At 40.3% G+C, this 24,097-nt stretch overlaps 1 protein-coding gene across 10 annotated transcripts in view; it reads right to left on the reverse strand.

Moving 5' to 3' along the window:
- Positions 1-24,097, reverse strand: part of STARD9 (StAR related lipid transfer domain containing 9) — a 127,367-nt gene that overhangs the window by 76,324 nt on the left and 26,946 nt on the right. For 8 of the 10 annotated variants that reach the window (XR_008299216.1, XR_003423059.2, XM_027067032.2 and 5 more), the window contains exon 4: positions 971-1,087. Coding sequence is in view for 8 of the 10 variants with exons in the window: in XM_027067032.2 (XP_026922833.2) it covers positions 971-1,087 (117 nt within the window). In the remaining 2 variants the exon portion in view is untranslated. Of the gene's footprint in view, positions 1-970; positions 1,088-2,895; positions 3,003-10,284; positions 10,724-24,097 lie in introns of those variants that run through there. The other 2 variants (XM_053224113.1, XM_053224114.1) reach the window with 2 other exon arrangements.

The following is a 24,097-nucleotide window of genomic DNA, read 5'->3' on the forward strand; positions in this document are numbered from 1 at the left end:
TTCATTTTTGCTTCTGTTTCCTTTGCCTCCAAGAGGTGTTGAGTAAGAAGTTGCTGTGGCCAAGGTCAAAGAGGTTTTTGCCTGCTTTCTCCTCAAGGATTTTGATGGCTTTCTCTTATGTTTAGGTCTTTTATCCATTTCGAGTTTATTTTTGTGTATAAGAAATAATGTTTATTTTTCAGAGAGCGCACTCATGAGAGAGGGGGAGGGGCAGAGAGAGAGGGCGACAGAGAATCTGAAGCAGGTTCTGTGCTGTCAGTGCAAAGCCCGACATGGGGCTTAAACTCACGAACTGTGAGATCATAACCTCAGCCAAAGTCGGATGCTCAACCAACTGAGCCACCCAGACACCCCTGGGGGGTAATCTTTCAGAAGGAATAATGTCCCAGATAATGTCCATGTGTAGTGTTATTTGCCACCTGTCCCACCAGTTCAACTAACCAAGATACTCCTAAACATAAAACAAAGAGGTGTGCTTAAGGACCTCTACCTCCCAATTTTCCATGACAAAGTAAGGTTCTCATAAGTCCTTCATATTTCTGAAAGTTCCATCCCCGCAGCTGGTCCTCCTGCTTCTCTCCAACACTCAGATGGAACACATAGCCCCATTTCTGCACAGCCCTAGGCAGCACTTAAGATTCAGTCTGTCTCATCCACTCCTAAGGTGTTAAAAAGCTTCAAGCGACGAACTTGGAAATGATATGAGAAATTCAGCACTGACAGTTCTGCTTCATCAAAAGGAATGGTAAAATTCTAAGGTTCTTCAGGGTTTAATAAGGAAGGGTTAATTATTCAAAGTTCACCTTTCAATTAAACTGCTAAGAAACCCAATCTTAATACAGAAAAGAGCCCATTAAATCTTATTAACCTTGACTATTAAATTCATATTCTAGCTCTCAGTAGCAAGGACATTTGAGATTCAGGCTTGCTGTGGCAACAGAAAGAGATATATTCCAATACCAACACTCACTGGGGTCCCCAGCATGGTATATGTCTTCCCAGAGCCTGTCTGCCCATAGGCAAAAAGGCATATGTTGTAGCCTTTGGCAGCTCCAGACAGTACTTCGGTTCCCAAATCTTGGAACACCTGTAACAACAAAAGTAAAAAGCATGTCATTATAGTCCTTCCCATAGCATATTGAGGAACCATATCATTTTAAAATTTTCAATGTCTAGCCTTGTGCCCAACATACAGTAAGTGTGCTAAAACACATTTGAATGAATAAATTTTCCCTAGCAAACTTTTTCTGAAACTGAATTCATTCTTGTAAAATCATAGGGAATTAATAGTCATGTGTACTTGAAACACTTTATAATATTTTTGTATTAAAAAAACCCAGGGGTGGGGTGACTGGGAGGCTCAGTCAGTTAAGTGTCCAACTCTTAACTTGGGCTCAGGTCATGATCTCGTGGTTCGGAAGTTTGAGCCCTGCATTAGGCTCCACGTAGATGGTGCACAGCTTACTTGGGATTCTCTTGGAGTCACCCTCCCTCTTCCTCTCTCTCTCTCTCTCTCTCAAAATAAATAAATAAACTTAAAAAAATAACCCTGGGGTGCCAGGTTGGCTCAGTTGGAAGAGCATGTGACTCCTAACTTCAGGGTTGTAAGTTCAAGCACCATATTGGGTGTAGAAATAACTTAAATAAATAAAACTTAAAAAGAAATTAAAAAAAAAAAATAACCCAGAGTAGTGACATATGGAATTGTTCAATCACTATATTGTACCCGTGAAACTAATATAATACTCTATGTTAACTAACTAGAATGAAAATAAAAACTTAAAAAAAAAAAGAGCTGTATTTACAGTTCTTATCACACATAAAGGTTGAGGTAAGGTTGATACTATTTGTGGATCTATCTACCCATCCTCTCTCCAAACTTGTGGTAGTAGTATAGAAAAGTAGGGTTGGAGCTTGTTATTTAAAGAGAGAGGATTCATGTAAAATATATTTTTTAGTAGGGCCTAACATTAGGGAAATTTCTTAAAATGATTTCTCTTCCTCTAAACAGCTACCTATAGTTTAATTATTAAGAACACAGGCTTTGGGGGGTGCCTGCGTGGCTCAGTCAGTTGAGCATCCAACTTTGGCTCAGGTCACAATCTCACGGTTCGTGAGTTCGAGCCCCACATTGGGTCCTGTGCTGACAGCTCAGAGCCTAGAGCCTGCTTCAGATTCTGTGTCTCCCTCTCTCTCTCTGCCCCCTCTCTGCTCATGTTCTGTGTCTCTCTCTCAAAAATAAACAAACATTTAAAAAAAATATTAAAAAAAAAAAAAAGAACACAGGCTTTGGAACTTTCTAGGTTCAAAGCCTGGCTCCTTGGGCAAGTAACCTTACCTCAGTTTCCTCATCAATGAAACAGATTTTTAAAAAGCACCTAAGAATAGGTTAAGGGAACTCTGAAACAACATCAAGCATACTAACATTCACATTACATGAGGCTGACAAGAAGAGAGAGAAAAAAAGGGACAGAAAATTTATTTGAAGAAATAACAGCTGAAAACTTCCCTAACCTGGATAAGAAAACAGACATCTAGGTCTCAGAGGCAAAGAGAGCCTGAAACAAGATGAACTCAAGGAGGTCCACACCAAGAGATATAATAATTAAAATGTAAAAAATTAGGGGCGCCTGGGTGGCTCAGTAGGTTGAGCCTCTGACTTTGGCTCAGGTCATGATCTCCTAGTCTGAGTTTGAGCCCCACATTGGGATCTGTGCTGACAGCTCAGAGCCTGGAACCTGCTTCAGATTCTGTGTCTCCCTCTCTCTCTGCCCCTCCCCTGCTCATGCTCTGTCTCCCTCTCTCTCAAAAATAAATAAACAGTAAAAAAAATTTTTTTAATGTAAAAAATTAAAGATAAAAAGACAATCTTAGGGAGCAAGAGAAGAGGGGCACCTGGGTGGGTCAGTCAGTTAAGATTTCGACTCTTGATCTCAGCTCAGGTCTTGATCTCAGGGCTGTGAGTTCAAGTCCCGCATTGGGCTCCATGCTGGGCATGAAGACTAGTTAAAAAAAAAAAAAAAGCTGGGGTAGCAATACTTACATCAGACAAAAAAAGACTTAAACACTGTAACAATACACAAAGAACTACATTACATAATGATAAAGGGATCAATAAAATAAGAGGATATAACACTTATAAACATCTATACACAGGGGCACCTAAATATATAACACAAATATTAGCAGACATAAAGGGAGAAGTTGACAGTAATATGCTAATAGTAGGAAATTATAACACCTGATTTATATCAATGGACAGACCATAAAAACAGAAAATCAGTAAGAAAACAGCGGACTTGCATAACACATTAGACCAGATGGATGGCTACATGCAGAAGAATGAAACTGGACCACTTTCTTTTTTTAATAATTTTTTAATTCAAAAATTTTTTAAATTTAAATCCAAGTTAGTTAGCATACAGTGCAATAATGATTTCAGGAGTAGAATCCAGTGATTCATCCTCTACATATAACACCCAGTGCTCATCCCAACAACTGTCTTCTTTAATGCTTTTTGTTCATTTAGCCCATCCCCCCACGCATAACCCCTCGGCAACCCTCAGTTTGTTCTATTTAAGAGTCTCTTATGGTTTGTCCCCCTCCCTGTTTTTATATTATTTTTGCTTCCCTTCCCTTATGTTCACCTGTTTTGTATCTTAAATTCCACGTATGAATGAAGTCATGATATTTGTCTTTCTCTAATTTCTTAGCATAATACCCTCTAGTTCCATCCATGTTGTTATAAATGGCAAGATTTCATTCTTTCTGATTGTCGAGGAATACTCCATTGTATATAGATACCACATCTTTATCCATTCATCCATCGATGGACATTTGGGCTCTTTCCATACTTTGGGGTGTTATGCTAAGTGAAACAAGTCATACAGAGAAAGACAGATACCATATGTTTTCACTCTTATGTGGATCCTGAGAAACTTAACAGAAGACCATGGGGGAGCCAAACCATAAGAGACTCTAAAAAGTGAGAACAAACTGAGGGTTGATGCGGGGTAGGAGGTGGGGAAGGGTGGGTGATGGGTATTGAAGAGGGTACCTGTTGGGATGAGCACTGTGTGTTGCATGGAAACCAATTTGACAATAAATTTCATACTTTGGCTACTGTCAATAATGCTGCTATGAACATTGGGGTGCATGTGCCCCTTCAAAATAGCACATCTGTATCCCTTGAGTAAATACCTAGTAGTGCAATTGCTGGGTCATAGAGTAGTTCTATTTTTAATTTTTGGAAGAACTTGTTTCTCCAGAGTGGCTGCACCAGTTTGCATTCCCACCAGCAATGCAAAAGGGTTCCTCTTTTGAAACTGGACAACTTTCTGACACCATACACAAAAAAATAAACTCAAAATGGGTTAAAGACCTAAATATAAGACCTGAAACCATAAGACTACTAAAAGAAAACACAGGCAGTGGGGTACCTGGGTGGCTCAGTCAGTTGAGCATCTGACTTCAGCTCAGATCATGATCTCCCAGTTTGTGGGTTCAAGCCCTGCATCAGGCTCTCTGCTGTCAGCATGGAACCCACTTCAGATCCTCTATTCCCCTCTCTCCCTGCCCCTTCTCCACACATGCACTTCCTCGCTCGCTCTCTCTCTCTCTCTCTCTCAAAAACTTGCCTCACCAAGTTTTCTGTATCTGTCTCCTCAAGCAAAGGAAACAAAAGCAAAACTAAAAAATTGGGACTACTTTAAACTTAAAAGCTTTTGCATAGCAAAATAAATATCAGCAAAATGAAAAGGCAATCTACTGAACAGAAGATATTTCCAAATACTATATCTGATAAGGGGTTAATACCCAAAATAAAATATATATTTTATATACATAAAAATATATACAACTCAATGTCAAAAAAGCAAATAATCCAATCAAAAACAGGCCAAGGACCTGAATAGACATAGTTCCAAAGGAAACATAAAAATGACCAGAGATGCTCAACATGATTAATAATGGAGGAAGTGCAAATCAAAACCACAGTGAGTTATCACCTCAAACCAGTCAGTATGGCTAGTATCAAAAAGACAAGAAATAATAAGTTTTGGTGAGGATGTGGAAAAAAGGATGTGTAGTGCACTGCTGGTGGGAATATGTGTGGAGCCCCTGTGCAAAAAGGTATGGAGTTTCTCAAAATATTAAAAACAGAAAAATGCCATATGACCCTGTAATTCCACTTCTGTGTACTTACCCATAAAAACGAAAATATCAAACTCAAAGAGATAAATAAACATTTATGTTCACTGCAGCATTATTTACAATAGCCAAGATATGGACGTAACCTATGCCTGTCAATCAATCAATCAATACATGATATACATTATACAATGGAATATTACTCAGCCATAAAAAAGGGTGAAATCTTGCCATTTGCAGCATCATGAATAGAACTGGAAGGTATTTTGCTAAATGAAATAAGTCAGACAGGAAAAGGCAAATACCATATGATTTCAATCACATGTGAAATCTAAGAAATGAAACAAATGAACAAACAAAAAACAGAAACAGACTCATAAAACAGAACTGGTAGTTGTCAGAAGGAAGGGGGTTTAGGAGATGGTTGGAATAAGTGAGGAGATGTAAGAAATACAAATTTCCAGTTATAAAATAAGCTACAGGGATGAAAATTACAGCATAGGGAATACAGTCACTAATCTGTAATAACTTTATAAGGTGACAGATAGTAATTATACTTATGGTGGCGAGCATTCCATAATGTATATAATTGTCAAATCACTATGGTATATATCTGACACTAATAAACTATTTTATGACAATTCTACTTCCAAAAAATATAAAGATGATGAAGACACCGGCCCTCCCCGTGGCCAAAAACAAAAACATACGAGGCCTGACCAAGACAACCCTATGGAAAGGATCTCCCCTCTGATTTCCTGCTAGGGCTTTCCATTGTCCAATGCCAACCTCAAGCCAGAGGTTAAGAGAGTCCATTTTTTACTCCAACAGGTCACCCTGGGGCAGAAAATAAGATGGAAATTTTTTTTATGTTGTTTTTTTTTTTAATTTTTAAAAAATTTTTTTAATGTTTTATTTATTTTTAAGACAGAGAGAGACAGAGCATGAGTGGGGATGGGACAGAGAGAGAGGGAGACACAGAATCCGAAGCAGGCTCCAGGCTCTGAGCTGTCAGTGCAGAGCCCGACACGGGGCTCGAACTCACAAACTGTGAGATCGTGACCAGAGCCGAAGTTGGACGCTCAACCAACTGAGCCACCCGGGCGCCTCTGAAGAGTTCATCTTGAAGGGCAAAATGAAGACATTCAACAGAACCTAAAAAGCAAAGGGAATGCTGGCTGAAGAACCTGGAAAGACTTTATGAAATAGGGAACATCTGAACTGAGTTTCAAGACAAAAGGACTTTCAGAAGTGCCTGGGCAGTTCAGTTGGTTAAGCATTTGACTCCTGATTTCAGCTCAGATCATGCTCTCACAGTTTGTGGGATCAAGCCCTACATCAGACTCTGAGCTGACAGCATGAAGCCTGCTTGGGATTCTTTCCCTCTCTCTCTCTGCCCCTCCCCTGCTCGCCTGCATGCTTTCTGTCTCTCAAAATAAATAAATAAAAAGACAAGGATTTTCATGATGGGGATGATCGTCTAGGTTGGATAAACAACACATGTAAAGCTTGGAGTAACGAAAATACATGGCTATTCAGATGGAATTTGGAAAATCAGATACATTGGGAGATAAGACCTCAGTATTGGGGTAATGCTAAGGATTAGGTTTTATTTTCTTCCATCTTAGTGTGTACTGCATTATTTATGGCAGAATCTCAAGGAATATGATAAGGAACCTATTGTTCTACCATGAAAAATTAGCAGTACAGGGACAACTAGGCAGCAAAGAAATTAAGAAACCCACTTATAAATAACCCTTAAATCAAAGAAGAAATCAAAACTAAAATTATAAACTACTCACAAAGCAATGAAAAGAACAACATATCATACCAATGAAATAGAGTGAAATATATGATTGAAGAGTAACATTTTGTTTATACATTGGTTTTTTACTTTCTCCACATCTTCCTTTAGTTCTCTGAGCATCTTTAAGACAATTGGTCTATAGTCTTTGTTTAATATATCTGCCTTTAGGGCTTTTTAAGGGACAGTTTCTGTTGATTTTTTTTTCCTTTGAATAGGCCACACTTTCAGGTTTCTTTGTATGCTTTGTGACCTTTTACGTTGAAAACTGAACATCTGAATCTAATAATGTAGTAATTCTAGAAATCAGATTCTCTCCTTTGCCCGGGGTATCCTGTGTCTCATTATTCTTTTTGTTTATTGTTTTTGTTTTTCTGATTACTGTAGGCTATCTCTGTGCCGAGGATCAGCCTGAGGTGTAAACCTAAGGTTCTAGCAAGTGGTCTTTTCTGAGCCTTTCCCTGGGCACGCATGGTCACTTTCTAATTTTCCCCATGTGTGGAGTTGTTTTTCAATGCCCTGGTCTTTAGTGTCTGACTGCAAAATGGCGAAAAGCAGAAAAATGAAGTAGGAGTGGAGTGGGGAGTTGTCACTTCAAATCCCCTGGAAGTCACTTCAGCTGTATGGGGAGGGACTTGCAACAATAGGAAACATGCGACAACAATGACTACTCAACTCTGCAATTCTGTGATCCCAAGCAGGAATTGGCAATCAGCACAGATTCCTGATATTTGGAAGACAGGGTCCTTTTTGTCCACCCGACTCCTGCAAGCTGTGTACAAGATGCTCCAGGACCCATGTACAGCTGCCTGCCACGTGGCTGGGGATAACAAATGGGTAACTGCTACTGTGCTAGAAGCTGAAATTGACAGAAATTAACTGCGATTTATCCTTCAAGTCTTCCTCTGGAAAATGCAAGCCATCAAGAAAATCCAGAGTTCCAAAAACCATTACATCAGACAGTTTTGTCTAGTGTAATCCCTGTCTAGGTTGGGGAACAGATTCTTCATGCTTCCTCATAAGGGAGCATAAGGCAAGCTGAGGGCAAAGTACAAGCTAACAGTATTCCCCCACCCCAGTTGGGATATGTGTGATATTCCGTGGACACTCCTGGCAACCCAAGAAGAAAGGAAAGGGGTTTAAGTGCTTCCCATGATGATATGGGAAACAAAGGCAAATGAAAAATTTAATTCCCTTACTGCCTACAGCCCATTGACAAGTCCTTGAAAGTGGCAGTGACCTCCTTCTAGGAGCTCAGCTGCCTGATGATAACACTTTCCTAGGGGCAAAAGGGAATCTTGGCTTAACATTATCCTGACCCCCAAGGTCCTATAAGTCTACTTTAGCCTATGAAAATTCCTTTGGAAACTTTATCTCAGCTCCCCCAAGATATATGCCAGCAATCATACTCCAAGCTTAAGGCCCTCTGATATACATCTGAAAGGTCTCATGACTGAAGTTTTACTAAATTATAATAAATGGCATTTTCCTAACAGCAACTGGCCCCTCAAGGTCCCGGAAACCTTGCTTTCAAAATACCTAGAGACTTACTCTATCTTTAACCCCCTTGAGGGTATATAATCTTTAACCCACCCTGAGGGTATATAATCAGTTGCCCATCACAGCCCCAATGCAGTTCTTTCTGCCCATGGGTCCTGTCCCCGTGCTTTAATAAAATCACCTTTTTGCACCAAAGACATCTTCAAGAATTCTTTCTTGGCCGTTGGCTCCAGACCACCCCACCATCACCCCAAAACTTCATCATTTCCTACTCTGTCATTTTCCCAGACTCCTCTCCTCCATAATTATTCTTTAAAATACAAATTAGTAGCCCCATATTCCCCTATTGAAACTGTATATATTTAAGGGGTGCCTGGGTGGTGCAGTCGGTTAAGCGTCCGACTTCAGCCAGGTCACGATCTCGCTGTCCGTGAGTTCGAGCCCCACATCAGGCTCTGGGCTGATGGCTCAGAGCCTGGAGCCTGTTTCCGATTCTGTGTCTCCCTCTCTCTCTGCCCCTGCCCTGTTCATGCTCTGTCTCTCTCTGTCCCAAAAATAAATAAACGTTGAAAAAAAAATTTTTTTTAATAAAAAAAAAAAAGAAACTGTATATATTTAAGTACATAGAAGTTTCTTTTATTCTTGAACCCATTACCTGAGATTCACCCATATTATCACCCTACGGATGTACTTTTCCTTTTAATTTTCTGAAAACAAATAGAAATGTGTGAAGTAATGTTAAACTACTCAGAGACTAATAAAATCAAGTGAAAGAAGTTACATTTATTTATTCAACAAATATTTATAGACTGCCTACTAAGGCAAAATACTGTGCTGGGCACTGCTCCCGTTGTTTAACGATAACTGTTAGGATTGTTTTGCACCATTAGTACTTCATTAGAAGTGTTTTTATTCAAAGCCAGGGTTTTAGATCCCTATAACCAGTAACACTTACTTAGCAATTATTTCATATTAGGGGCTCTTCTTAGCACCTTAAATGATTTAGTACTCCTCACAATATATCTATGGGATAGTTACTATTATTATCAATCTCTAATTTTCACAGGAGAAAACTCAAGTGCCACAGGTACCAAGTACTTCTAAACAAAGCTCTTGCTTAACCAACGTGATACCCTGCAGCTAACAAATTAACTACTCATGGAGTTACCAGGAAAGGCAAATCTTATCTGCTAAACACAAAGCTATTACCCTACAATTTAAAACTGTCTTCATGGTTTCCTTACTTCCTGTTATTTTGCTTTACAGTGGAAGAAACTTTACCAAGTCTCCTTTTTAGTATTTCCTCTTTAGTATTTAGTATTAGGAGTTTCAATAATATCTTGTTAGGGGGTCCTGGGTGGCTCAGTTGGTTAAGAGTCTGACTTTGGCTCTGTAATGATCTTGCGGTTAGTGGGTTCGTGCCCTGCCTCAGGCTCTATGCTGAGCGGAGCCTGGAGCTTGCTTCAAGTTCTGTGTCTCCCTCTCTCTCTGCTGCTCCCCTGCTCACTCTCTCCCTCTCTCAAAAATAAAATAAAAACATTAAAAAATTTTTTAAAATAAAATTTACCAAAAACAATAAATTCTAATCCTACTGCCATATGTTAATTGCTTTTGGAGTTTTCTGCTCCATTAACCTCTTCATTGCACATAAAGAGAATTACAATCTCATCCCAAAATTTCACACACACACCCTTATTAAATGACCAGAATTTGAAGCTTATTACAGACACACACATATTTTTTTTCTTTGCTGTTTTTCAAATTACAAAGAATGCTCACTTTTTGTATCAAGTTAATACAACACATGAAAAAAAAAGCTAACCTTTCCTTACCCCTAATGCTGCTTGCTCATTTAAGTATCCAACAGATAGCTTTCAGTACTAAGACAGGGAAGAATATATCCAACAAGTATGTCATTCCATACTTTCCTCCACATATACAAGGATATACAGTTGTTTTTGTTTGTTTTCACTGAAATAGACACATAAAATACACATCAACCTGTAACTTGCTTTTTATTATATAGTATACCATGAACATACAGGTTATTTGCCATAGATATAATTTTTCATTTTTCACGTATACACACCATAGCGACAGTCATACAAACACAATTTAAAATGATTGGGATAGGGGTGCCCGGTGGCACAAATGACTGACCAACTCTTGATTTTGGCTCAGGTTACAATCTCAAGGTCATAGGACTGAGCTCTAAGTCAGGCTCCACATTCACTGCTTGAGGTTCTATTTTCTCTCTCTCTCTCCCTCCCTCTGCCCTTTTCCCCTTTTCCCCCACTCACGTGCTCTCTCTCTCAAATGAATAAATGGATGAATGCATGAAATAATTGGGATAAAAAATAACTTAAAAAATAAAATAAGTGGGATATTATTCATGCTGTGGAGGAAATACCTTATTTCCTTCTTTTTTTTCAGTTTTATTTATTTTGAGAAAGAAAGAGCATGCACATGCATGTGAGCAGGGGAGGGGCACAAAAAGGGAGGGAGGGAGAGAGAGAGAGAGAGAGAGAATGAGGGAGACAATCCCAAGCAGGCTCTGTACTCTCAGTGTGGAGCCTGATGCAGGGCTCAGACTCACAAACCATGAGATCATGACCTGAGCCGAAACCAAGAGCCAGACGCTTAACTGACTGAGCCACCCAGGCACCCCAGCTTTATTTCCTTTTTTATTTGCTTTCATCTTGTCCTTTACTCTTTCCTTCCTTCTACATTAACACATACTTTCAGGTAACATGTTAATAACTGGCATCATTTCTTGTTCTTCCCACAGTCATAATCATACACACACACACACACACACCCATTTATGGGTTTTGGTTACTTCTTTAAAAAATGGGATGTTATTACACACATTGTTTTTCTCAATCAATATCATCTCATAAAAACTCTTCTAAGTCATCTGTGATATAGTCCATCATATAAATGCACCAAAATTGATTCAACCTTTCCCCCTAGGAATGGGCACTTTGTTTCTACTATTTTATCCCTGCTAACAATGCTTCAATAAACATCCTTAACCATGTATCATTAGGTACTGGTGTTTTTATTTTTTCTTATTTATTTTTTTAAGTAGGCTTCACGCCTGGCATGGAGCCCAATGGAGGGCTTGAACTCACGACCCTGAAATCAAGACCTGAGCTGAGATCAAGAGATGGATGCCCAAATGACTGAGCCATTCAGGTGACCCCAGTGTTTTATTTTTATAGAATAAGTTTCAGGAATGGGACTTCCAGGTCAAAGAATAAAGTATTTCTTATTTTCATAAATACTGACACATTGTTTTCAAAAATTTTCCATTGACAATGTATGAGTACCCTTTCTTTCCTAATTTCCATCAGCAAACAGTATTACCACTTTTTAAAATTCTTTTTAATGTTTTTTAATTTATTTTGAGGGAGAGAATATGGGAGGGACAGGGAGAGAAAGAATCTCAAGCAGGCTCTGCACTGTCAGCCCAGATCCCAATATGGGGCTCAAACTCATAAGCCAGGAGATCATGACCTGAGCAGAAATCAAGAGTTGGGTGCCTAACCAACTGAGCCACCCAGGTGTCCCTGTATTACTGCTCTTTTCTTTTTTTTCTTTTTAACCACTCTTAGTTTGAATGATACAAATTCATATCTCATTGTTATTGAAATAACAGTGAGTTTGAACTTATCAATCATTTTTTGGCCATTTGGATTTGCTCCCTGGGAAGGGTCTATTTATATCCTTTGCCCATTTTTCTACAGGACTGTTTTTCTTTTACTTGTCAATATAAAAGACTTCTTAGTATATTAGAAACAGCAGCGCTACATCTGCCATATGCAACGCAAACACTTTTTTCTCCAGATTTATTGACTCTTAAGTTAAAAGACTTTATTTTTTGAGTCACAGGTTTATAGAAAAACTTAGCAGAAAGTAGAGTCCCCAGGTATCCCTTCAGCCATCTCTCCCCTTCTCAGTTTCCCCTATTAACATCTTGCATTACTGTGGTACACTTGTTACCATAGGTGAGACAATATTGGTATTATTAACAAAAGTCCCATATTTCAAAATAGGGTTCATTCTTTGTATCATACAGTTCTATGAATTTTGACATATGCACAATCACATGTATCTATCATTACAGCATTATACAGAATAATGTCACTGACCTACAATTTTCTATATTCTACCTAGTTATTCCTTCCTTCCTCTCCCAACCTGCCATATAGATGGAATCACAATACGTAGCCTTTTCAGATTGGTTTCTTTCACTTAGTAATATGCATTTAGGGTTTTTCCCTGTCTTTTCATGATTTGATAACTCATTTCTTTCTTTGCACTGAATAATATTCCATTGTTGGATGTACTGCAGTTTATCCATTTACCTACTGAAGGACATTTTGGCTGCTTCCAAGTTTTGGTAATTAAGAATAAAGCTGCTAAAACATTTCAAGCACAGGTTTTTGTGTGGCCCTAAGTTTTCAACTCCTTTGGGTAAATACCAAGGAGCATGACTGACCAATGCTAACTTTCCCCTCATCTTACACCAAGATCTCCAAAAATCCATGCATTCCAATCTTTACCTCTGGGTACTCCAAAACAGTCCCCATGTCTGTATGAAGTCTTGTACCAGCTTCCTCTATTAGAATTGCAACAAAGCCTGAGGCCCCCTCCCCTGAACTCTCTAGCCCCCGACTGTCTGCTGATCCCATAGTTATTGGTTTTTTTTTTTTAAGGGTTGGATTTATTTTTTTTTTTTAATTTTTTTTCTCAATGTTTATTTATTTTGGGGACAGAGAGAGACAGAGCATGAACGGGGGAGGGGCAGAGAGAGAGGGAGACACAGAATCAGAAACAGGCTCCAGGCTCTGAGCCATCAGCCCAGAGCCTGACGCAAGGCTCGAACTCCCGGACCGCGAGATCGTGACCTGGCTGAAGTCGGACGCTCAACCGACTGCGCCACCCAGGCGCCCCAGGGTTGGATTTAATTGTTAGTTATAGGACATCCCAAGACACAAAATTCCACATAGAAATAAGAAATCCACTGAGAGGAGAAGCTTCACACAGTATGCATAGTTTGGAACTATTCAGTATAGTTTGGTCATAAAAAGTGCTACAATAGCAAACCACTTTTTAAAAGTTCTTAGTAGAAAAACAGTAAGACAAACATACACCAAACATAGTACACAACTTTAAGCCTCAGATGTATAATCTAAAAGTTAAAGATCCCAGCAGTGCCATCCTTAACTTGGTAGGGTAGTTTCTGGCACAACATTTTGATCCCCTTCTTCCTCTATAGGGAAATACTTCTCAATCAAGCTTAATGAAGCTTTGTACACAGACTCATCTTCATAGTTTTGTAGACATTCAACTTTGTCCAAACCCCCATATTCTTCAATCATCATACGAGTTTCTCAACAGCTTAAAAGATACATGAAACAGCATCCAGAATGACACTGTCATCAGTCACAATTGGCAATTCAGTAGCTCCTAGAAGCTTCTCAAGTTGGGGCACAATTCCTGTTTTCACAACCATTTCAATCCATTCATTTGGACCATTGGTAAGGGAGAAAATGGCCCAGCAGGTATCTTCTAATACTTCTGGATCATCATGAGGCAGGGGATGAACTCAAGTAGGAAAAATTTTGTGCAACAGCATCTAATGGAGGTGCATCAATCTTGTTGCGACAAAGTTCAAAATGAGTCCAGGTAAGATGATGCAAGTAACCACATGTTAAAGATGACATATTAATAGGGTGTCTGGGTGACTCAATTGGTTAAGCTTCTGACTTTGGCCCAGGTCATGATCTCACGGTTCATGGGTTTGAGCCCCATGTTGGGCTCTGTGCTGACAGCTCAGAGACTGGAACCTGCTTTGGATTCTGTGTCTCCCTCTCTCTCTCTCTCTGCCCCTACCCTGCTCACGTCCTCTCTCTCTCTCTCTCTCTCAAAAATAAATAAATGTTAAAAAAATTAAAGATGACATATCAGGAAGTGTAAGAAGAGCCAACAGTAGATCAACTGCACCATATTTGATAACCAAGTCTTGGAAAACTGAACCATCACCTGCAATGTTTCCTAGAGTCCATACAGCTGTGTACTGATGTGATGAGAGATACCAACAGAGAAGTGAATGCTGGGATAGCACTCTATCTGCCACAGCCTTGCTCTGTTGCAATGTCCTGGAAGCAGTGTTTGTGAGCACTGAACCAGAGCCAGACTGAATGAGACCACCACCAGTTCTGTCCAAGGACACAAAGTTTGGAATCAAACCAGCCCAGATTAGGTTGTCAGTGGGGGGTTATTGTTCCCTAGAAAGCCATCTCCTACCAGCCTCAGTAGCTTGGAGCTGGCTTTCCAAATCTGTTGCTATTTATGCCTGTGACAATGTCATCAACAGGCCAATCTATAGTGCCCTGCTTGCTGCAGTTTTCTTGCAGTGGAGAAATAGCAACATCAGGAAAAGAGCTGGCATTGCTCCTTTCAGCATGTGGTCATCCTTCTTAGCTTCTCTCACCTCCATACTAACCTCAATTTGGCACCCCCTCATTTCTATACTATCTGTCCCCTTGTTCTTGAATCTGTTAAGGCAGGCAGCTGGCGAACTGGCACTCTGATTAGTGGACACGGTTATGAGACAAAGGAAGAAAATGACAGAGCTGGCTTAGGCTATCACAGGAAGCTTCTTAACTTTAAAAAAATTGGGGGCTGGGAACGGAGGGAAGCTGAGAAACATTCAAGTCTCTAAATAGTCTGTAAACCTGTGATTTTTCGGATTCTTCAACCTCTTGGCACAATGTGCCCCAAATAATTATCCCCACGATCCTATAAAATACTAGAAATGCTCTCCATTAGAGTAATTCACGTTGTAACGTCACAGTGTCCCTATTAAAATATACAGGCAAAAACATAAAAATTAATTAATAATAAAATTAAATAAAATACCCATGCTACTAGGAAGGGCAGAAGGATATATTATTTTGAATGGAAAAAGGATTCAAGAAATTATTGTATGCTGGATAAGATCTTGATCAGGTATCACAGAACTCAGTGACAACAACAACAGATATTTATTATCTGCTAAGCACTGATCTAGGTGCTTTATACTTCTTTATTCATTTAGTCCTCACAATAGCTCTGAGGTAGGTACATTATCCCCATTTTACAGATAAGATAACAGAAGCACTGAGCGATAAAGGGACTAGCTCAGGATCACAGCCAGTAATTTGTGAATCTGGGAAATAAACCATATTTTTAATCATTATACTTCACCACCTTTCATCTAGGAAAGAGATGGGTTGACAAGAGGAAAGTCTAAGGTCTCTGGTATCAGACCCTAAAATATACCGTCGCTACTGAATTAATTCTTTTCTCATCTTTATCCAAAGATAAAAACAGAAATTCCTGTCTCTAGGCAGTCCCTCAGTCCACTTACCTAGGGCTTCTTATTCTGGAAAGTAAAATAAATAAATAAAATAAAAAAGTAAAGAAAATTGCACACAGCAGCAGTACTACTATAGAGAACTACTATATACACACACTCATTTATATAAACATACATGCATGAAGAAACGTAAATTTATATTCCCAGTTTAAGCCCCTGGTTCCTGAAGGAACCAGGAAAACTGAGCCTTGAGATCACCAAAACACATGTCTTTGTTTACATAAGAGTTTGCTGTTTCTAACAATGCTGTTTTGCTAAACAACACTCACATGGACAACTGTCTGAATGGCATGTGAGATCTGGTAGATCCCATATGCAGCTGTCCTACCCTTTGGACATAGGCGAGGAATTCCTAAAATAGACAGATGAGTATCTAGCTCTAATGCTTCCCTTTTCTTTGCAAAAAGATGGATTCATTAGACAGGGTCTTGTGAGAAAAGATGGCTTTACTGGAAGAGTCCAAAGTTTTTGCCATTCTCACAGCCTCTTCTAAAAAGACAACAAGTGGTTCCTTGATCATAATTTGCCATGTTTTAGATCATTTGACCCTGCTTCCCAGGCCCCAACTAACTGGACCCCAAGCAAAAGCAAGAACATTCAGCATGGACCTAAGAGAGACTATCAGCCATTAGATGATCCAAATCAGAATGCTAACAGGATATGCCAAATTGGATAAAGATTAGCTGGCATTATCAACTTTGTTGGGGAGATCTGAATGGGAGACAGAGCTGCCATTGGCCTCTTATTGTTACTGCTGAATTCTGAGCCATGATGAATAATGTTCCATGGTCTTGGGGCCTGGCTGTGTGACTGATGACAGTTTCCAGTTTCCTTATTTCCCCACATAATCTTACATTCATACCCATCCTGTGAGATAATCTGATTACCTCCTTCCATGCAGCCTGAGAAAGCCCTATCACAATGACAAGTTAAACTGTCAACAGCTACAAGCACAAAGCAGAAACACTGAGCAAGCAGCAGTCACATCAATGGACCTGTTAGCAGTTGGTCTAGACAAAGACAATGTGGGTGGCTATATGCAAGATGGTTCGATTATCAGGGCTGAGGGAGTCTTTGCTTAGTCATAAGCAGAATCCAAGAATGGTAAGCTGTGGTACTGACTCAAGGAGAGTATACAAAATAAAGGGAGACTGGAGATCCAGAAGAAGGCCTTCATTCCATTAGGGTGAACTTCCAAGAGCTAGGGTGTTTGCAACAATTGAGGCAAATCATCTAGAATCTTTCCATTCCTAATAATTAAGATTCCTATAGGGCAGGGGTCAGAAATTTTTTTCTATTAATGGCCAGAGAGCAAATATATTATTTAGGCTTAGTAGGCCATATGGTCTCTGCCGTGACTAGTGAACTGCTTTTATAGTAGAAAAGCATCTACTAACATTACGTAAACAAATGGACATGGCTATATTCCAATAAAACTTTACTAAAACAGGAGATGGCCAGATTTGGCCCACAGGGCATAGTTTGCCAATCCCTGCTGTAGAGCAAAAGTCCTTTCTAGAGTCAACTCTTAAAAAATACAGGTTGGTCTGTGGGTTCCAAGAGAAAAAGGGAACAAAGCAAGACTAAAATGAATCCTGAATATGTGAAAGGTCTTCTAACCCTTAGAAATATGTTAACATCATTATCATTGAAAATGAAAGTACAGAGGCACCTTGGGTGGCTCAGTCAGTTAAGCGACTTCGAGTTGGTCTTTGGCTCAGGTCATGATCTCACAGTTTTTGAGTTCGAGCCCTGTGTCAGGCTCTGTACTGACAGCTTAGAGCCTGGAACCTGCTTTGGATTCTGTGTCTCCTTCTCTCTCTGCCCCTCCCCCACTCATGCTCTGTCTCTGTCTCTCAAAAATAAATGTAAAAGAAAAAAAGAATAAAGAAAATGAAAGTACATGTACAGATCACCTTGTCCATTTTCTTTTTTTTAAATATGCATTTTAAATTTTTTATTTTTATTTTTATTTTTGAGAGAGAGATTGAGGGAAGGGCAGAGAGAGACCACCCACCTAATCCATTTTTCTTATAATGACTGATACCGTACCTAAGTTAAAGTCATTCAATAAGCTCAACACTGAATAGTTTATCAGTCATGACAGGCTAAGTTAGGTTATTGTAGCCAACTCTCAAAGCGTGGTAGCTTAAAAAACTACTTTTATTTTCTTATTTCTGGCTCTTGCTACATGTGGGTCAGTAGAGGACCCTTAGGGTTGTACCTTCTCTAGGACCCAATTGACAAAACAACCTATTTCCAATGTTGCTTCATGGTGCCAGAAGAAAAGAGGGCTTCAGAAGGTCATATCCCACCAAGTGAATGCTCAGACATAATTTGGGCTCATAACACACTGTACAAAACTAATCATATGGCCCCACCTCACACAATAACCAGGAAGTGAAATTCTATCACACAGAAAATAAAGAACCATGAATATTCAGTAAGCAACATGAAGAACTATCACATAGCAATAGTTAAGTCACTTTTACCTAATTGATCACCAAATGAGATCCTTAAAATTTTTTTTAATGTTTATATATTTCTGAGAGAGAGCAAGCACAGAAGCAGGGAAGGGGCAGAGAGAGAGAGGGAGACAGAGGAATGGAAGCAGGCTCAGCGCTGACAGTGGAAAGCCCAATGTGGGGCTTGAACTCACAGACTGTGAGATCATGACCTGAACTAAAGTTGGATGCTCAACCAACTGAGCCACCCAGGCACCCCACGAAATGAGACTCTTAACAAAAAACCTTTCTGATAATTGGTTAGGCAAAAACCACTGTCAACTTCATTTAAATTAAAATTTCAAATTGTTTAGTGTATTTTTCCTTAGTGTCTAAGGATTCTGAAATCACAGGATGCTGAGGTTATCATTATGGGTATCAATTCTTTGTTGTTGTTGTTATTGTTGTTGTTGTTTAAGAGAGAGAGGGCACAAGTGAGTGAGGGAGGGAGAGAGAGAGAGAGAGACAGAGAGAGAATCTCATGCAGGCTCCACACTGTCAGTGTGGAGCCCAAAGTGGGGCTCGAGTTCACCCGATGCAGGGCTCAAACTCATGAACCATGAGATCATGACTCGAGCCAAAGTTGGACCCCTAACTGACTGAGCCTCCCAGGAACCCCTCAAGTATCAATTCTTAATGCCCACATTGGTAGTTGCAGAGGACATAGGAGACTCTTCACTGACCATGAGACATAACCAGAAACTACATGAAGAGCAGGGGTCTGCAGGAAGCAATGGGGACAGGATTCACAGAGGAATATTGCCATATTCCACTTTGGAACTAGCAAATGTTTCACAATTCCTTAAGTTCTCTACTGTTATCTTCTAGATCAATTTTGATGACACAGCAGGTGCTGTTAATGTTCCACCCATATACACTCGAATTCCTTCACCATTTTCATGCACACTGGGCAGCTGGTGTGCTTTTACTTCCAAAAATCAATAACTGGTGTCTCTATCTATTTTTGGAGGACTACCCTCCAGTTACTACAACTCGTTTTGAAAGCCAGATATCCTAGGAGTCAGCCTTAACCAATGTTTGATGGGTGCAAGAAAACTGATCAGGAAATTCTTGATCAGGAAAACTCTACACTCAGTCTTTAAAGCACCCCCGTGGAGTTGCTTGGCCTCTTTTCCTTTGCTGCTGTCACTTCCCCACCACACCTACCATTTCTTTCCTGGCAATACTTCCTAATAAGTCACCTTCACACAATTCTTCATCTCGGAGTCTGTTAGAGAGGAAGCCAGCCCAGAAACAGCCCACCCACAGCCTGAGGATAAAAAGGCTATGTGGTGCTATTCAAAGAGGCCAGGATTTAGATTCCAAAGACTCCAAATACCAAAGTTCCAGGTCTACCAATTATTAGATTATGGCAGTCTCTATCAACCCTTCCAAAATGTAGAAGTAATGGTACCTACCACAACAATTTTGAGACAAATACATGTGACTATGACAACACATGTGAAAGCACTTTGTAAACTAGGGCCTATGCTATCAAGAAGTTAGCTCATTTAAGACAGCTGCTTCCCAACTTTCAGTCCCTCCCCCAACCTATAATTATGACTATACTCCCACTTGCCTACAAATAGAAAATGTGTTGAGCAGTAGTTTTCAGATTTTAGCATACATTATAATCACCAGGAGGGCTGTTAAAGAGTTCGGTGGGCCCCACCCCCAAAATGTTTGATCTGTGGGTATGGAGGAAGGCCCAAGAATTTGCATTTCTAACAAGTTCCCAGGTGACATTAATGCTGCTGATCTTAAGACCTCACTTTAGGACCCACTGTTATAAGAAAAACTTCAGCCACTCTCTGTAAAGTGTAACCGATAGACATTTACAATCGATCTACTTACTATAGGGAAAATTTTTAGGAGACAAATACAGCTTTAAAAAAAACTTGTGAGGGGCGCCTGGGTGGCGCAGTCGGTTAAGCGTCCGGCTTCAGCCAGGTCACGATCTCGCGGTCCGTGAGTTCGAGCCCCGCGTCAGGCTCTGGGCTGATGGCTCAGAGCCTGGAGCCTGTTTCCGATTCTGTGTCTCCCTCTCTCTCTGCCCCTCCCCCGTTCATGCTCTGTCTCTCTCTGTCCCAAAAATAAATAAAAACGTTGAAAAAAAAAATTAAAAAAAAAAACAAAACTTGTGAGATTTTCTTTCCCATGGTACGGATGTCCTCATCTTACAAAATAAACGAGTGCAAGTAAAGTTGCCTGCAGAGAATACTTCTGGGGGCACCTTGATTTCAGCTCAGGTCATGATCTCACAGTTTGTGGTATCGAGCCCCCACAGCAAACTCTGAGCTGCCAGTGTGGAACCTGCTTGGTATTCTCTCTCCTCCTCTCTCTCTGCCCCTACCCTGTTCATTCTCTCTCTCTCTCTCTCTCTCTCTCTCTCTCTCTCTCTCTCAAAATAAATAAACTCTAAAAAAAAGGATATTTCTGAAGAGGAAATTCTATGTTCCATCTCAATCCCATAAAGACTTGCATTCAGTAAAAAAAAGAGGTTCAGATGGTTGTCAGTCTAGTGTCATGATCAATGTTAAGGTAGTAAGAACAATTTATTCAGTACTGAAATGTACCCAGTGATGTTCAAAGCACTTTACATGCATTGATAATTTACTCCTCACAATAACCCATGAAGTAGATACAATTGTCATCTTCATTTTATGATGAGGCAACTGGAGGTCAAGAAAATGGCCCAGAGTTATACAGCTAGTAAATGTCAGAGGTGAAAATCAGACCCAGGAAGTTTGGCTCTACAGTCTACAGTCTTAACCATAAACAATACTGCATGGTGGATGCTCTTTTAAAAGTCTGCACTGTTTACAAAATTCTAACTCTATGATCTTCCTTCTTGTTGGCTCCCCTACCATTCCTGTGTGGCCATATGACCAAGCATGACTCTACCTCAAAGCACAGGCATGGCTCCCAAGAAGCTTGCCAGTTACATTGCCAGTATGTGCTCAATAACTCACGATGTTGGGCTATAATACAACTACTAAATATTACATGTACTCAACCTGAACAGTACCAAAATGAAGAGGGATGATGAACAGCAAATATACTAAAACCTCAATTTTAAAGACATTCTACATGACATAGACATTTGTTAAAGAAATGCACTTTTTGGGGCACCTGGGTGGCTCAGTCAGTTGGGCGTCCGACTTCGGTCTGGGTCATGATCTCGCAGTTGGTGGTTTCGAGCCCCATGTCAGGCTCTGTGCTGACAGCTCAGAGCCTGAAGCCTGCTTCAAATTCTGTGTCTCCTCCTCTGTCTGCCCCTCCCATGCTCATGCTCTGTCTTGCTTGGTCTCTCAATAATAAATAAATGTTAAAAAAATTGTTTTAAGAAATGTACTTTTTGACTTTCAGTATATTTTATAAATGTAACACAAAATAAGAACAAAGTACAAAAGTCCATCTCTATAGCTAGAAACCAGCCGAGGGCTAGAAGGTTAGTAGGGAACTGACAACTCTAGAAGGTAAGAAGGTTAGTAGGATACTGACAGCTCTCAGTCTAACTCCACAAAGACTCCACATAAAGAAAGCACAATATAAAGAGAAATACAACAAAAAGAGAGAGAGAGAGGAACAAACGTATTGTGTTGGGCCTTAGGTCTCAGCAAAAAGGTTGTTCAAGGAGCCCACATACAGTCCTGAAAGTCAGAAAAAGAAGGGAAGGTTGAGAAGGCAGGGCTGTCTGACCTCTCTTAGATTCAGAGATTAGCAGATTAGGTAGTGACACTACTGACGTCCAGAGGGAAATAACTTGCTCAGAGTCAGATAGCAAGCTGGTGGTAGAAGGAGGACTTATACCTCCAAACTTCCTATCCACTTGTACCTTTAGACACTTTTTAGGAAACGATCCTGATTTCCCTTGGGTCTCTTCTACACAGGGTCCTCATTGTTGGTGTTTCATCCTCTCCCCACTGGGCAAATGCTAAGACTGTATGTAAGAATAACCTCTGCAACCAAACTCTCATTGTGACACTGTAGCATTCACAGGGACTGAAGAAAGGCAGAGACTATTCTCACTAGTTTTTACAAGACTCTCTGCCAGGTCTATTAGGAAGCAGCATGATGAATGTCACACTTGAACTGAGATGAAAGACCTATCCTCAAACAGCTCATCTCTCAACATGTCATCAAAGCACTCCCTCGAAAAAAGCCCCAGGAAAGAGCTTTACCGTGTATTTTAACAGAGCACAAGTGGGACTTCTGAGGAGCTGGTAATGTTCTCTTTCATGATCTGGATGCTGGTTACATGGGTATGCTCATCTTGTGAAAATTCAAGTGGATAGAAAATTTGAACTGTACACTTATAATATGTGCATCTTTCTCGACGTATGCTTCAATCAAAAGTTTTTAAACTAGCTCTGTTTCCCTTACCAGCAGAAAGGGGTGACATGCATCTGCTGAAGAATCTTTTGACCACACAGTCTCTTCTGCAAACGCTCGTTCATGACACATCTACTGAGCCAGAGTAAGAACTGTAAACACAGTTTGGGGTGACAGAACGGGCTCAGGTCATGTTCACGGAGGGCTTTGGAAGCCTTCCTCAACAATGGATTTAGGCAGAGTGACATCACAGCAGGGGAGGAAGAAAAGAGCATTTCCTCCCTAGCTTTTAGCTGTCTCTTTGTCCCCACTCTCTCCCTAAAGATCCCCTGTCCAACCCCACTAACCTCAGCAGTGAATCATGCACAAGAGCAGCAGTCCCCAAAGTCGGGTCCCTAGATCCAGGGATGCCCAGGGCTGACTGTGACAAGCAAACCTGAGCAGGCCCTGTGGCACTACAGAGGGAAGAGAACATCACACATCTACAGCTGCAGCTGGGACATGGCACCCGTGAACAACACACAATACACACTCGGTTGACACTGACTAAACAAATGAGTACATTATCTATGGACTGAATCCAAAATATGTGCAATAAATGTGTGCTGAATAAAATTGAATGATGGATGTTTTCTAGGTCTTCTTTAAACCTTACTGGCATTGATTCTGCATATTTGATCTTTAACCAAGATGAACATCACCAGGTCAGTATCTTCCACGTAGCACTGTTTTCGTATTTCTCAATGTGTTCACGAGGGCTCTTTACCACCTTTTGTAATAGGTCCCATCAGGCAGTACTCTGAAGGCAGTCAAGTAGGATGGAGCCGCTTCACATTGTTTGAGTTGTTAATGCTTTCATCTAAGAAGAAAATAAGCCTGGAGGATGCAGTTTCTGTTTTTAACTCTCATTCCTAAGTAGAAAAAGTTTTCCTGCAACCATGCTGCTACAAACGAATTTCCTGCTTTTAATATTGTTTAGTCTGAATAGGTCTCCAGAGACCAATCTTAATTGGGGAAGCAAATGAACTGGGCCCCTAAGTCAGTTCCGGTTTCATAGTTTGGTTCAGCCAGCCCAACTGAAGCCCATCTCATTCCCAGGAATCCAAGGCCTAGTTAGTTTTGTGTTGATGTGCACAGCCTCTGTCCCATGCTTACCACTGTTAGGGGCCCTCCTCCCTTGAACCACACTTCCCTCCTCCAACCCTATAATCAGAAGATCTTCAACTACACTGGTAGTGGGGCACTTGCTGAGCCTCAGCCCCTCATATTAAATTACCTCAACCAACGAAACAAAGCATGACTCCAACCTCAGCTAACAGCCCTGGGACCATCTCAGGGCTGCCACTGCCACTTACCAAAGTGTAGGCAGAAGACAAA

This window comes from Acinonyx jubatus, chromosome B3 (genome assembly GCF_027475565.1).
Source record: "Acinonyx jubatus isolate Ajub_Pintada_27869175 chromosome B3, VMU_Ajub_asm_v1.0, whole genome shotgun sequence".
Lineage (NCBI taxonomy): Eukaryota > Metazoa > Chordata > Mammalia > Carnivora > Felidae > Acinonyx > Acinonyx jubatus.